The sequence below is a fragment of the Elephantulus edwardii genome, unplaced genomic scaffold, assembly GCF_000299155.1.
Source record: "Elephantulus edwardii isolate Elephantulus edwardi_28Jun2011 unplaced genomic scaffold, EleEdw1.0 scaffold00298, whole genome shotgun sequence".
NCBI lineage: Eukaryota > Metazoa > Chordata > Mammalia > Macroscelidea > Macroscelididae > Elephantulus > Elephantulus edwardii.
The window spans coordinates 1347878-1364159 of NW_006400048.1; the positions used below are offsets into that span (position 1 = coordinate 1347878).

The following is a 16282-nucleotide window of genomic DNA, read 5'->3' on the forward strand; positions in this document are numbered from 1 at the left end:
GCTCTCTCATGAAAAATAATCATCCATGTCACTTGGATATCACCCTTTACACCCCACAGAAAGAATGTTTTTGAAAGGTCTGCAGTAACATGTAGAACTTATTCATGAAAAAACTTCTTTATGAATGCTTACTTAATGGAAACCACTGTACAAAAGCACACTGTAGTCCTCATTAGCAGTACTAGCACTTTACAGCTCTTCAAAGTCAGGAGGCTGAAAGCTTATAAGAAATCTTAATTGTCCTCTTTTAAATAATTTTGAGAATCTCCTGAATGAAATTTTCTTAAATTTGCTTGATTTTTTTTCAAGCTTTGTGTTGCATAAGATTTTTTTTTTAATTTTTTTTTTTTTTTTTGGCATAAATTCTATGTGCAGTCATGGGGATCTCATATTTTTAAACCCTCCCCTGCAGTTTCTGTGGCTCAGCTCTTCTGGCCAATTGCCTAACCTGCTGGAGTTCTAGGGGAGGAGAAAAGATTGAGAGAAGTGGTGTCTCCCTCTCGCCCCTGAAATTCAATCCAGCCAATTCAGTGATGGGGCTCCCCAGGGCAGAAGAGCGGAGGTAAGCTTTACAGAGCACAGGAGCTGGCTGAGTGGGGAGGCAGAGCCCTCAGCAGTGCCTGTTGGGAAGAGCTCACTTCCCAAGTGCAGCCAGTCTGTTGCCATCTCTACCTCCAAGGTCACAGAACTAAGTAGGGAAGGGGTACTGGTTCTGAGCTGAAGGGGCTCTCATGCAGAAAATACTTAGGAAAATAAGTCTTTTTTTATTCCTCGTATGTCCCTAATGGCTCCTATTCCCAGATTTAAAAAAAAAACAAACACAAAAACCTAAAAAAATACATGATAAATTTAACTTTATTATGTGACTTATAGATAGCTGATTAATATTTAAAATATATGTACATGTGTGATGTGATATATTTTATTTTGTTTCAGATCCTTACTCTGTTAAAAGGAATGTGGCAAGAACCCTTAATAATCAACTTGTATTTGAATATATACTTCATTGTTTAAGAACAACTTATAAATATTTTGCTCTTCCACACAAAATTACAAAATCCAGCCTTCTAAAGCTTGGAGATTCCACTGCAGGTATTTCAGAGTATTCTAAAGAAGTAATAAATAATGATCCAGCTGTTCAAGCAAAAGATGACAAACTTAAAAGCTCAGTTTTGGCTCGGGATCCTGGTGCTATCAGTCCATCTGCAAATACTCACAAAGGACAGCCACTTCCTCTTAAGCAGACTACTGATCTCTTTGGAGCTCCACCAGCAGAGGAAATAAGAAATGTGCACATCAGTGTAAACCTGGAAAACTCACACTATAGCAAGACAGAAGCCAGTTGTGATAGTTCCCAAGATGTTTCCATGCACTGTCAAGAAACAGGAGGTGAAGATGAAAATTTGAAAATTGGAAGTGAGGGCCAACATCATTTGGCTGCTCACAATGAGAATTTAAACAGTAGCAAACATGGAGAACTTTCTGTCTGTGGTGGCACACATTATGAGGCTGATAGGACCCTGGATTTAGAACATTTCCGAAATCTTACAGTCCAAGGTCGTGAGGGATTTGTTACTATAGTTGTCCAGGCTAATATTGATGAAGAAAGCATAGAAGGAAATCATGATCTAGACGACTCTCTTTACCACTTTACTCCCTCAATACGGAGCCACACATTGGAAGTCATCCACTCTGATGAAGAAGAGGAGGATGAAGAACACAGAGTCACTGTTAACCAGAGGGAAGATGAAGATGGCATAGCTCATGAAGAGGAGTTGGACAACACCTATACTGGCTCAGGTGAGGAGGACGCACTGTCTGAAGACGATGAAGAATTGGATGAGTCTGCCAAGAATGAAGACTTGAAAGAATGTGAGAAACATGCAGCTAGAACTCTGCTAGGAGAACTGAATAAAATAAGTCTTAAGGAAGAAACTGTATTTGGAGAATATTCAACTGAAGACCAGTCTGATCTCTTCTATGAATTTAGTAAACTTCTCTTCACCAAAGGCAAGGTAATCAGTTGCCACTACTAGATATAAGCTAGGAGACATTAACATGAAATCTTGGTTTTTGTAGACTAGAGCAAGGAACTCTTGGTTTTTTGTAGTAGTTAATTACTTGATAGTTATTTCTAATACAACCACTTGGTCAAAATCACAGCTTCAAACTCATTGAAGTCTATATAAGAGAAAAGTAATGAAAATGAAGTTAGCAATGGAAAGATTTGCCTTTTTTTCTGAGTATATATCATATAGGCACTCTCCACTCAAATGGCTTAGTATAGCTGTACATTATTGTTTTATGTTTTGTGGAGAGTAGACTGTGTACTTTAAGAAAAAGGTTTAAGACCATTTGGTTTGGTTTGGAAAAGTTTCCAGCCTTACTTTGCTTTTCTGTCTACTTGTAGTCTCCTACAGTGGTGTGTAGTTTATGCAAACGAGAGGGTCATCTGAAGAAGGACTGTCCCGAAGACTTCAAACGGATCCAGCTGGAACCCCTGCCACCCTTAACACCCAAATTTTTAAATATCTTAGATCAAGTTTGCATCCAGTGCTACAGTAAGTTGTTAACATTTCTGTTACTTTGTCAAAACAGTATATTGTTATTTATGCAAGAGTCATAGGAATCAATAACTTTTAAGGTCTTAAGTATTAAGTTTATTCTATGTCATGTCTACAGGGGTCAGTTTAATGTCTGTCTCATTTGACATGTACAGAAAATAATTCCTTAAAAACAAATACCTCACAGGTCAAGTAGAGAATAACTGTATATTGCCCCTTTCTCAGAGATTTACTGGGCACATTCACATAATAAAAATTTACTGAGAAATAGTTCTAAAATCCCATTAAACTTTCCTGATTTTATATAGAGAACTCTTTTTAAGTAACACTAATTAATAATCTATATGCCTCTTTTAAAAAAAAAAAAACCAATTTGGGGAAACATTGGTATACACACACTTTAAAGTCCCACAAGGCAAGGGGGACATTTAAAGAGAGGCAAGCTACAGGGAACCAAAGAAGAAAGTGGGAAAATTGCATTTTAAAGAAAGGCTTCAGTCTAAGGACTGAAGTGTACCTGAACCCAGCCCTGCCAGTCTTTATACTTTTCCTCACCACTCTTTTTGTCTGTAGTGGCTTAGTTGCACTGCTAACAGTCATTCAGTTCACATCTACCAGCTGCTCCAATGGGAGAAAGATGGCCAGTCTCTAGTCAATTTACAGCCTCTGAAAAACCATGGGAGGGTCTGCTATAAGTTGGTTCTGACTCAGCAGTACACAACAATAAAACAATGTATTTTTTTAAATGTTTACATTTAAAATGTTCCAGTCCCTTTCTGATTAAAGATTAAAGTGGTTTGAATTGTTTATGTGTTTGTGTTGCCATGTTCACTTTTTACCTGAAAAGAGTGGGAGCACTGAGTCTCTGGCCCCTAATTGATGTCTTCTATGAAAATGGAGTCTGGTAGATCATTTCCAAGATGACCATCTTTTAAATGTGGACAAAATACAGTCAGTAGCCAGAAGAGCAGAATAGAAGAGGGAATAGGCCAGAGCAGTTAGAGCTTTGAATGTCAGGCCTTAGTTCTCATTAAAGTACTGGCAAAAAAGAAAATAAATGTTTATAAGCTAATGACTTTCTAAAACCCATTAGGAACTGAATTATGAGCCAATGTGCGTGGGAAGAGGAAGCTATGCATTCTGTCAAAAGAAAATTATGTGCTAACACTTGTGAGTGCTTGCACTCAACAGCGCTGCTTTGATTTTTCTGACCTTACGAGTTGTCTGCTTTTAAAAGGAACTAGACATACCATTTTAATACCATTCTTCTGTTGCTTTAAATTGTCTTTTTTATATTTCCAGTCTAATTTTATTTTCACCTTGCACAGGCTTCAGCTGTACGCAAGCTTTACCTCAAGTTCACCTTTGTAGACCCCAATGGGGAAGGCTCTCTTTGAAACCCAAGTACAGAGCCTTGTTCAGGTGTTTCTATTTCAGGAGCCGTTTGGGTCAAAAAAAAGGCATTCTATTATTACTGTCTACTGAGAAGAGAAGTTGTTACAGGGTTTTTTTAAGTTTATAAGAGGTGTTTTATTCAGACTTTTGCAATAATGACTAAAGACCTTTTTTTTCCCGCCACCTCATCCCCAAAATGTGTTTGTTTATTTTATACAGAGGACTTTTCACCAACAACTTTGGAAGATCAGGCTCGTGAACATATTCGGCAAAACTTGGAAAGTTTCTTAAGGCAGGAGTTTCCAGGTAAGATATTTTTTTATATTAAGAAAAATAGTGTGACCTTTTTTGAGAATATAAAGTAATTTTGTGATGAGAACAGAGTTTCACTGATTTTTAGAATGGTCTTTTGATCTGCCAAATCCCAGTTGACCCAACAGAAAAGGTGACAGTAGAGTGTGATATCTTTATTAGGGAGGAATAGGCTCTGATAATATCTGATGATACATCTTAAGTGAATTTCATCTAATGTTATATTTGGTCAAGAATAGTAGGCTTCTGTTATAGAATGTCGAAAATTCTCATGATCACCTTTATTAATGAAGTGGCACATGGTTATCTTTCATGCCATATACTGTTTGTATTTAATTGAAGTAGTTCATATTTAATTAAAGTCAACTCTGAGAGGGAATATATTAGGATAAGTATTAACCTGGCATGTTTTTGTTGTTCTTATGTGCCATCAACTTGGAACTGACTCATAGCTGACCCTCCAGTAGGTTTCAGAGGCTGTAAATCACTCAGGAGGAGATTGTCCATCTTTTTCCTGCAGAGAGGGTGGTGAATATGAACTGCCTGCCTTTGGGTTGGCAGTGCAACTCCTTATTACTAAAACAGACTAGATAACTAGGTATTTTTACCATGAAAGGGTCATTGTGATCAGAAATTAATTACTTTTCATATATCCCTAACAGGAACTAAATTGAGCTTGTTTGGCTCCTCGAAAAATGGTTTTGGTTTCAAACAGAGTGACCTTGATGTCTGTATGACAATTAATGGACTTGAAACTGCTGAGGTAAAGTAACCACATAAAATATCCGTCTGTGTCATTTCACCAGCCTTGATTGAGTGTGCAGCTTGCTGTTTTCCCAATTTCCCTGTCCAAAAATATTAATAAGGGTAGATAGGAACACATTAATTCTTAACCAGTATAATACAAAAATATATTTGAAGGGAACATCAGGGTATTCAGCATAGTCAGATCAGCCTTTCCATTGCCCCACTGGCATGTCCCTTTGGCTGGCTAGGCACACATGCACACAAGAGATGTGCTGCATTATAACTGAGCAGGCAGTGGTGCAGGAACAGTGCTAAGTGTATAATCGGAAGCCTAGATTTGAGTTCGACTTCTTTTCATCAGTGCCTACATGTGGCCATTGGTGCATCACTGGAGAGTACAAAGAATAATTTCTGTTCTTTTTACCTCAAGAAAATTATTCTGCACCATTTATGTCAGGATTGAGAAAAGTAAAACCTCATGGACCAAAGTTATCCCCATGCCTGCTTTTGTAAATATAGTTTTCTTGATGCATAGCTACAGCCACTTATTTGCATCTTATCTATTGCTGTCTTCACTCTGAGAAGTTGGAACAGGTGGTATGACCCATAAAATGGAAAAATATTTACTCTGGTGCTTTATAGAAAAAGTTTGCCAGCCCCCTCAAGCTTTATAAACATCATAATACTATATAGTCTCAGAAAGAAATGTTATTATTCTTTATTTTCCTGTCACTTATCAACAGTCCAGATTATATATGTGCAAATGAATACCATTCAGACTTTTTTGCCTTTTAAAGATGTATCTGATTTGATACATAGCCAAAAGTTGTCTTATACGTGTTTCATGAATAAAGTGAATAAGCAATCTTAGATTTGGCCTCAACATTATTTTTTTTTTCCATTTTCTCAGCATTGGGTTAAAATTAGTTTAGAAGGCATTTCCAAAGTTAAAATGTAAATATGTTCTGGCATGACTAGAGCCATCAGAATGTTTTTAAGTATAAATGATACTTTAGATAGTGGTACAATAATTTTAGCCTAAGCACTCTCCACAGCAGTTCATGGTTTTTAATTAAACAATAACCAAGATTTACCTGGAGTAAGTCATACGGTGCAGAAGACCTTTTTATTTTTCAAGCACCTGATGTACTCATGAGCAGTACAATAGAATTACATACAATAGTATTATGTAGTGGGAAAGAATGGAGGTTCCTGCCATGGCTCCAAGACTTTGCAGGTGCTGGCCAGCCGACTGGAAGAGAACTATATTCTCATTCCAAAGAAAGGTGACCCGACAGAGTTTGGAAATTATCAAGCAGTATCATTAATATGCAAGTAAGATTTGGCTGAAAATTATCCAAAAACGACTGGAACCATCATCAACAGAAAACCGCCAGATGTGCAGGCCGTGGCACTAGAGATATTATAGCTAATGTTAAATGGATCTTGGCTGAAAGCAGAGAGTACCAGAGAAATGGCTATCTGTGTTTCATTGACTACACAAAGGCATTTGACTGTGTGAATCACCAAAAACGGTGGCTAACTCTGAGAAGAATGGGAATCCCAGAACTTTTGATCATGCTTATGTGAAACCTATACTTGGACCAGGAGGCAGTCATCAGAACAGAGCAAGGAGGCACTGCATGGCTCAAAATTGGGAAGGTTGTACACCAGGGATGTGTCCTATCTATACCTTTTCAGTCTGTATGCAGAACAGATTATCCAGGAGGCTAGGCTCTATGGGGAGACATAGGGCATCAGGATTGGAGGAAGACTCATCAACAGTCTGCGTTATGCAGATGACACAGCCCTGTTTGCTGAAACAGAAGAGGACCTGAAGTGCTTGCTGCAGAAGGTAAAGGACTACAGCCTTCAATATGGATTGAAGCTCCACATCAAGTAACAAAGATTCTCATCACTGGGTCAATTGGCAGCATCATGAAAGATGGTGAAGTGATTGAGATTGTTAAATTTTAGTTTGTTTGGCTCCACAATCAACACTCTTGGTACCAGCAGCCAGGAAATTAAAAGACGGATTGTATTGGGAATGTTTTCTGTCAGAGACCTCTCCAAGTACTGAAGAACAACATTGCCAGCCTGGATACTGAGGTGTGCCTGATCCAGGCCATAGTCTTTACAATTTCTTGTAATGCAGCAGAGAGCTGGACAATGACTAGGGATGATAGAAGGAGTGTTGATGCCTTTGAGCTATGTTTCTGAAGAAGAGTGTTGAATATACCATGGACTGCTATAGAACAAACAAGTTCATCCTAGAGAGAGTGAGACAAGGCTGCTCCTTGGAGGCAAGGATTCTGAAGCTTCGTCTTACATACTTTGGACATGTTGCAAGGCGGGAACAGTCCTTGGAGAAAGACATCATGCTTGGGAGGGTGAGGGGACAGCACAGGAGTGGAAGATTCTCTATGAGATAGATTGATTCAGTGACAGGTACTGGGGGTAGGTGTGTCAGAGACAGTAAGATTGGCACAGGATAGAGCAAGATTTAGGACTGTTGAATATAGGGTTGCTGAGAGTCGCAAGTGACTCAACGACACATAACAACAACTGGGCCCCTAGAATTCCTGTCCAATTCGGCTTTTCTTATACCTATAAAATCAGTTCATAAATAAAATAATTTAGCAGTTTTATATTAGATATTTGCTATAAATACTGACTACATATGATACTTGCCTAAAAGGGGGAAAGAGTATTTAAAATAAGTTGAAATTAGTTTTATTATTTCTGAAGATAATAGAAACTTTATAACCAGCTTAAGAACTCATCACCCCAGTAAAGTGGATAGTAACACTTGGGAGGAACATGCTCCTCAGAACAGTTATACAAGACCAAAAGGGCAGTGTTTGTCCGAAAAGGAAAGTTAGGAAGGGGCAGGAAAGACTGGGCAGGCAGAAGTAAGTAGCCCAAGCAGGAGAGAGGGAGACCATTCATTATGGGTATTGCTGCAAGTCACATTTCTTGGAAGAAATTTGCTGAATGCCAATCTAATTTGTAAACTTTCACCTAAATCACCGTAAAATATTTTTTATTTTAAAAGATACAAAAAACAAATTTTCTATTTTTCATTCAGTACATATGCCATCTTTGTTGTAGGGCTTGGACTGTGTAAGAACTATTGAAGATTTAGCAAGATTCCTCAGAAAACATTCAGGTATCTCTTAAATTTCTTATTATTGTGTTACATACTTACAATTTACTAAAATTAATAAGCTGTACAATGCTAATTCACAGAATTTTTGCAATCTTGCTAATGTGTTGTTGGACTTGATTCATAGCTGACCCTTCTGCAAGTTTTCAGAGGCAATAAATGGCACAGGAGATTGCCCCTCTTTCTTCTATTTAGTGTCTTTAAAAGTCTTTTGCGAATAAGCATGTAGATCTGAGGAATTGGCACTTTGTGTGCATTTTATTGCATAGTGCAGCTTTATTTCAAAAGAAAGCATAAACTATACTGACAGATTTTGAGAGCTATTTTGCCTTCTCTACAGTATGAATCCAAGTGTGTTCTTTGTTTACAGGAGTGCTGTGGGAAAGCATTTTGGCCTGGCTTGTGGACTGTGTGTGCAGCTTTTCTATTCAACCCACTCACTGTATGTGACCCTGAACAGGTCACTTAAATTCACTTACTGGCCCTGCTAATCCAAAGACAGCTCACCTCTCTGATCATTCAGATCTCCTACTGTGTGGTTCACAACCTTCTGCAGTGTTAAAAGAAGAGTCTTTACATGTATCTGTGACACGTTAGGCTCACTCCCTCTCTCCCTTTGCCCTTGTCATCCCATCACCACTGACTGGACACATTTGTGGAGGTCCACATACACAGACCTTGTTTCTATTCTGCATTGCCGTTGCTACTGGTGGCCTGGTGGAAAGAAGCTTCACTGCAATCCCAAAAGGCACACAGTTTGAATCCACCAGCTATTCTGCAGGAGAGGGATGAACAGTCTCCTCCCATGTGATTCATTGCCTCTGAAACCCTCTGGAGGGTCAGCTATGGGTCAGTACTGACTCAACAGCCAATTATCTTTTAATCTACCCATTGCCATGAGCGTTGTCTAAATAGCTGTACTCAGGTATTCTTCCCAAATTACACTAGCTCACGAAGGATACTTTTTAGCAGACTATATACCTTTTAAATTCAGATTCTTCCTAGTTTCTGCCCCATTACATATTACTCATTATTTCTTTCTGTTAGATCGTTTCTGAAGCCTGTACAGCTCCATGGTATTTTCTTGAATGCTTGAAAGCTTATTTCAAGCTGCATCTTTTCCAGGAAGTTTTCCTTGCCTGCTAAACTTCAACTTCCAGTTTTTGCCTGTTGCTTCTCTTTCCTTTTTAAAGTCTAGTTGAGGGGGTTGGGGGGAACCACCTAATTTAGACCTCTTTTTCCATTAGAGTTAATTCTTTTGTTACCTTTGTGACTTCTAGCTCTATGGTTAGTATCTTGTTCTGACAATTCAGATTACCAAGTTAGATATGCTCATAGAGAGAGTCAGCCAGTCTCATGTAGTCCAGAGGCTGTGGCACTTTTCCCTGTCCTGACACCCACACATATACAGATGTATGTGCACACACAATCCAGTAAGTTCCTGGAAGGCAGTGACATCCTTGTTCATTCCGGTAGTTCAAATATCTACAATACTTAACAGAACGTAAACTTTTCAGAAGTTTTCTTAGGTCTTTGTTGATAATAGAGAATTCTTTGACTATTCGCAAGCCAAAGTTAGATTTATTGGGTTTTAAAATTGTAAACATCAAGTTACAAACTCCAGTTAATGTATCTAACAGTACAATTTTATTTCCAAACTTAGGTCTAAGAAACATCTTACCTATTACAACAGCAAAGGTACCAATTGTAAAGTTCATCCATTCAAGAAGTGGTCTTGAAGTGGATATCAGTCTGTATAACACACTGGTAAGATTTTCTCTGACACTTTTTAAGGGAAGTTAAGAGAAACTTAGAAAATCTTAAGTTAAATGAACCATTCATTTCATCTTACTTATTCTTTCAACAGAAAGCTTACCATGTGAGGCAGTGTTCTGAGAATGGATATATAATGGAATTAAATTCATATTAATGTTCATTCTAATTGCCCTTATTTTCTAGTAAATTTTCACTCAAGTAACACTAACAGAATGCTGACTTCAGTTCCTAATTATTATCTAGTAAATTATGAAGCTTGTCTTGGGGAGGGAGAAAGGGGAGATTAACTTCAATGTTAATATTCTTTCTACAGCGTAAGCCTAATGTTGTCAGACTATTCCAGTTACATTTTTTCTTCTAATTGATAGCTTTACAGTGTAATTTTTTTCTTTAAACAGGCCCTTCACAATACAAGGTTGTTAGCTGCTTATTCAGCCATTGACCCTAGAGTGAAATACTTGTGCTATACCATGAAAGTGTTTACAAAGGTGAGTAGCCTTCCAATTAGGATTTTATCAGGAAGTTTTGTTGCATCTTCAAACTTTGTTGAAAATATAAGTCTGTATATTTAGAATCTTAAACATAAAAAATCTTCTAAAAACTAAGCCCTGGTGGCCTAGTGGTAAGAAGCTGTGCTGCAGTCCCAAAGGCATATTTCTCCTCTGGAGAAGGATGGGCAATCTCCTCCCACATGATTAAGCTGCTTCTGAAAACCCACTAGAGGATCAAATATGGGTTGGTTCTAATTCAGTGGCTCACAACAACATTGTCATCAAATCAATTTCAGTTCATTGCAGCACTACATGATCAAGCAGAACCAACCAAAATCCATAGTGTATTTCACTGCTAACTGAAAGGCCACAAATATTTTGGTTCAAATCCTCCAGGGACTCTGATGGGGAAGAATGAGCAGTCTCCTCCCATGTAATTTATAGCTATGAGTCCTATTTCAGCTTGATGGCGATGAGAGAGAATAGAGTATCTTTTTAGGAGCACATTGCTGCATCTTTTCCCACAGACCTCCAAACTTTTGGCTAAAAGCTAGGCACTGAATGACAAAGCCACCGGTGTGCCTTTAATGATAGCCATGTCAGATTCTCCTTTATTTGGCATGCCTAACTCAGCTAACTAAAATTTTGTTCCTTTTACATCTAATCTTGGTTGTGGCTGATGTTTCCCTTGCTTTTTTGCTATTCTTTGGTTGGTTTGAGTAATTGATTTTGTTTCAGCATTTGAAATACGATTTTTATTTCAGTCCCCTACATAAAATCCTTTTTTAGTAACTATTCCATATTTTTAAAATAGATGCACATTTAGCAGAAAATGTCAGTGGTCTTCCTTTTACAGTTCCTAGTTTTCTTTTCCTATAGATGTGTGATATTGGTGATGCATCAAGAGGCAGCTTGTCATCATATGCGTACACTCTTATGGTGCTGTATTTTCTCCAGCAGAGGAACCCACCAGTCATTCCTGTTCTTCAAGAGGTATTCATGGAAGAAATTATAAATCTCACTGATCTCTGTGCTCTTTTCCTACTCTGAAATCGTTGAACGTGTAGTTCAGTTTTAACTGTTTTCCTTCAAGTTTTTGTTTCAGTGCATTATTTATGTTCCATACTTACATTGTATAAATGAATTTCAGATATACAGAGATGAAACAAAACCTGAAATACTTGTTGATGGCTGGAATACATATTTTTTTGATCAAATAGATGAACTGGTATGTATTTAAGAGTAACAGTTTTCTTACATCATTGATCCAAAGTGCTGTAGTGTGAATCAGCCATGTTATTACTTGTTCATAGAAACTTCATTTGAAATGAAATATGTTGAGCCAATGAAATTTCTGATGACTGTATCTAAGATTTCTTTAATGCCTAATAATTCCATGTGGTTAATTAATTCAGAAAGAATTAATGGTGCCACTTATAATTTTGTTCTGAGAGTTTAGAAAGATTTTCTTTGAGCTACAAAAACTTGGAATTCACCAAAACCCTTGAATTTCTTTTTATTTCTTCCATGGGACTATGTTTTCTGACACTTGGAATGTAAAACTCTGAGTTTTCCCTTTCTCCAAGTCATAGAGATGAGTGAATTTATGTATAAACCGTATGAAAGAATTATGTATTGATATATTTTATGTGTCTGAACTCTGCTTATAATTAGAAATACCAAACCAAAACCAAATCCACTGTCATGGAGTCAGTTTCCAACTCCTGGTGACCATCTCTCAAGTTTCAGACTCTAATATCTTTATGGGAAGAGCCTACCCATCTTTCTCCCATGGAGCCCTGGTGGATTCAAACTACTCACTTTTCAGTACCTACCACTGTGCATAATGCATTATATGCTAGTAGTCCCTTAAGTAGAAATAAATAGAAGTTTATTCCTTAAGACAAAATGGGTAGTGAACTAGCACTCTAGTATGAAACATAAATCCCTGTGTCCTTTTATTTCTAGCCTACCTTTTGGCCAGAATATGGGAAAAATACAGAATCTGTTGGGCAACTATGGTTGGGACTTCTTCGATTCTACACAGAGGAATTTGATTTTAAAGAACATGTTATAAGTATAAGGAGAAAAAGTCTGCTTACAACTTTCAAGAAACAGTGGACCTCAAAATACATTGTTATTGAAGGTATCAATAATACCCACCTTAAAATTGAACCAACTGTACATTTTTAACTGTGAGCGCACTGTTTTTCATCCTTTGAAGGTCTTATGGTTACAAGACCTGAGCTATGCAGTACAACTCCCCAGCAGCCATCCATCCCAGTGGCTCACCTCTTTCTAGCCTGAATAATGATTTCTGCATGACTGGAGGTTTCACGAGTCCAGAAGTCTGTTCACTGTGACAAATCTTGGTGAACCATTCATGTTGAAGAATAAGAAACATGAGCTTGAAGAGAGTAGGATTTTTGTTTTTAAAAAAAAAAGCTTCTTCCTTGAGTATTTGAAGAAAGACCTAATTTGCTAACAATCGAAACATTTGCCCAATACTAATATATACATTTGGACTTACTGACTTTATCTTTCTCTGTTTGAATGTAAACCTACAAAGAACCATTAATGTTTATAGTTGATTACTTATTTCCAGTTTACTGAGTTTTACTTTAAAAAAAAAATGAAATTAAAATACAAGCAACATGAGAAATGGCCAAAGAAATTCTTTGTTAATTTTAATAGTATTTTGTTGTTTCTTTAAATATATTTTACATCAGTAATGTGTATCTGTAGATTACACTTTTATCGTTTCTTCTTCTGCCTATTGATAGTACTACCATACACGGAATATTTGTAAAATTAAATTCAGCCTACAGTGGGTTGAAGACAGTTGCAGAAATCTGCACTGCAGTCCTGAAGGCATGTAGTTCCTCTGTGGGAGAAAGATGAGTAATCTCCTGTGTGTGTGATTAACTGCCTCTGAAAAACCATTGGAAGGTCAAGGGGTTGGTTCCAACTCTATAATAAAAAACAGCATAGAACAAAATGAAACAAATTTTTTCAAAAAATTTTAAAATCATTTAAAAGAAAAAAAGTTTAATTTTTTTTACCTTATCACAGTAGGTTTTTATAATCTCACCCATTTACTAATCTTTCTAATTTTTGAAACCTTATTTTTTGTTTGAATTATTAGGTTCCTTTTAGATGAGCCTTTAATAACAGGCTAAGCTAGAAAGACGACTTCATAGAGGGTTTTATAACCTGTTGTGATAGAGCTGAGTAACCAGTTATAATAGGATTTTTAGTTATCCAGTAGTTAATATTAGGCATCTGTACTACACTAATACCTCTGTGCCATAACGAAAACATAGTGATCATGGAAGCTAGACTTTTGGAATTATTGAAGCTGAGTGAGCCTCTAAAACTACTGCCTGGAGATAATCTTTAAGCCTTAACCCAAACTGTAACCCAAAAAATAAATTACTTCTTTGAACCTAAAATTAGTTTTATTTTCACTGCTAAGGTTTATCTGTTGGGTTGGTTTTTTTAATTATTTTATTAATTTTGTGTGTGTGTACCGTCAAATCAGATCTGACTGATGCAGAAGGGGATTGCCCCTCCTTTTGCAGCAGAGCATCTGGTGGATTCAAACCGTGTACCTCTGGGATTGCAGTCTAGCTTCTTGCCACTAGGCTGTCAGAGCTTCCCCCATTATGTTGTTTTAAAGAACAGTGCATGACTCAGATTCATAGCAGCAACTCAAAAGGTAGATGGCGAGTTTAAGGGACAGAGATTTTTAAGAATGGTGATGAAATAATATAGAAAAAGATAGCAAGAATAGTGGTGGCACAGCTAAGAAGATAACCTTGTTCATAGAATTTTTAAGTTAAAGGCAGGGTTTCTGTACTCCAGTCCACTCTTAGTGAGTCCATAGCTTAGGATGGCCCACCTTAGTATTTGTGTATTAGAAGTGTAAGGGACAACCTAAAGAAGACCTCATTTTCACTACTTCATGTTGTGTATACTGTATAAATACAATCCTGTCTTTTCTCAGTGGTTTTTTTCTTGTTTGTTTTATTTTTGAATTTTTTTTTTGTTCCCTTGAATATATTTTAGTCATGTAATAGAAAATAGTTAAATTCTGGTGTAATGTGTTCATTATTAATTGGTATTTAAAATGGTTCTGGTTTTAAAATGGTGCTTTCATTTTGTGACCGTTTTTTTAGACTACATATATCGTCAGCATTCAAATATAAGACATAACTCTTTTCTGATGGACACTTTTGGAGAAAACCTTCATTATAGTTAGGAATATCTGTTACCTAGCTATGTTGCAGACTTTAAACTCATTTAATAGACACATTTAATACAGATACAGCAATTTATAGTTATTGAGTGCTTTTGAGTCAAAATTGATTTGTAGGTGACCCTCCAGTGGTTTTTGGCAATCTATAAATCACACTGAAGGAGATAGCTATCTTTTGCCTGCAGAGCAGCCAGTGGATTTAAACTGCCTGCCTTTGGGTTGGTAGCACAACTCTTTATCCACTAGGCCACTGGAGCTCCCTTGAGCAAAGAGTACATTTTCTTTTTTATATGTACTTCAGTTATTAAATAAATGGTGATATTTCCTATTTCATTATCTTACTGTCATTGATTTTCTTTACATAGATCCTTTTGATTTGAATCATAATCTCGGAGCTGGATTGTCAAGGAAAAGTAAGTGACTTTGTAAATTTTCCTGAGAATTTTTTTTTCCTTTTAATCCACCTAACTGGGTTCTTTCTTCTCTCTCTATAGTGACAAATTTTATAATGAAAGCTTTTATCAATGGAAGAAGAGTATTTGGTAGTCCTGTCAAAGGATTTCCAAAGGACTATCCCTCCAAGATGGCAAGTGTTTCAAATATCAAAAACTAATTCTTACAGCCTTTGTTAAATACTGTGTGCACATTTACTTAAAGTCTTTGAAAGTCCGATGAGTCTGGTCAGCAATTACAATGCAAAAGAATTCCTAAAGATTTAGTTTGGTGGGATTTTTTTAACATCTTTGGGATTTGAGGCCATTTTTGAGGAGAACAGGGAGAATTATAAGAAGTAGAATTTGAGGTTAAATTCATCATGCTCTTTCCTTGATAAAACACAGGAGGTAGCATTACTGTTGTACCCACTTCAGTATCATTCTGATCTCAGGCAAGCTTGGTCTGCTCATATTTATTATGTGTTCCTTAATATTGTACTTCATTAGGGCAGAGAAGAGACTTTAGTTGTTGTTTTTTTTTTTTTCACTTGCTAGTAAATAGTAAAGGTCAATAAATCCCTTTTCAGGCCTACAAGACTGACAGTGCTGCTGCTGATTATGCATTCAGGTGTAACTCATTTAAAATAAAATAAAAATTAAGTTATAAAAATTTCTTTCAATGAGGAGGGAAAGTGATTATAAATTAGAGTTTTATGTTGAGAATAAATAATTTTGCTTTCCTGCACTAGTTTGTTTAATCAAGTCTTCTTGAACCTTTATAGGCATGTGGAGTTGTTATAATTTTTATTGGCATATGTATTCTTATTCCATCTATTAATCTGAAATTCAGACTTACTGCCATTGAGTTGGTTCTAACTCATAAGGACCCTTCTGTCAGGTTTGTAAGGCTGTAAATAGCAACATGAAGAAACTCCCAGTCTTTCTCCTGCAGAGCTGCTGGTGAAGTTCAGACCACCAGACACTTGGATTTTTGAGTTAGCAGTGCAGCTCACTATTTTTTTTTATAGCAAATATGCTTTATTTAAATGCATGCTTTCTTTGGTGAAATCAGATTGGGACTCACCTGGCATCAGCACTGAACAAAGTGAAGAGTAGGGTATTTATCCATTCTTTTTTTT

General features: G+C 36.8%; 1 protein-coding gene across 2 annotated transcripts in view; it reads left to right on the forward strand.

Moving 5' to 3' along the window:
- Positions 1-16282, forward strand: part of ZCCHC6 (zinc finger, CCHC domain containing 6) — a 65896-nt gene that overhangs the window by 26154 nt on the left and 23460 nt on the right. The window contains exons 12-23 of one of the 2 annotated variants that reach the window (XM_006900865.1): positions 937-2015; positions 2411-2561; positions 4179-4265; positions 4934-5034; positions 8130-8187; positions 9848-9951; positions 10359-10448; positions 11331-11444; positions 11602-11679; positions 12420-12597; positions 15075-15122; positions 15204-15295. In XM_006900865.1, the coding sequence (XP_006900927.1) occupies positions 937-2015; positions 2411-2561; positions 4179-4265; positions 4934-5034; positions 8130-8187; positions 9848-9951; positions 10359-10448; positions 11331-11444; positions 11602-11679; positions 12420-12597; positions 15075-15122; positions 15204-15295 (2180 nt within the window). The remainder of the gene's footprint in view (positions 1-936; positions 2016-2410; positions 2562-4178; positions 4266-4933; positions 5035-8129; positions 8188-9847; positions 9952-10358; positions 10449-11330; positions 11445-11601; positions 11680-12419; positions 12598-15074; positions 15123-15203; positions 15296-16282) is intronic. The other variant, XM_006900866.1, reaches the window with a different exon arrangement.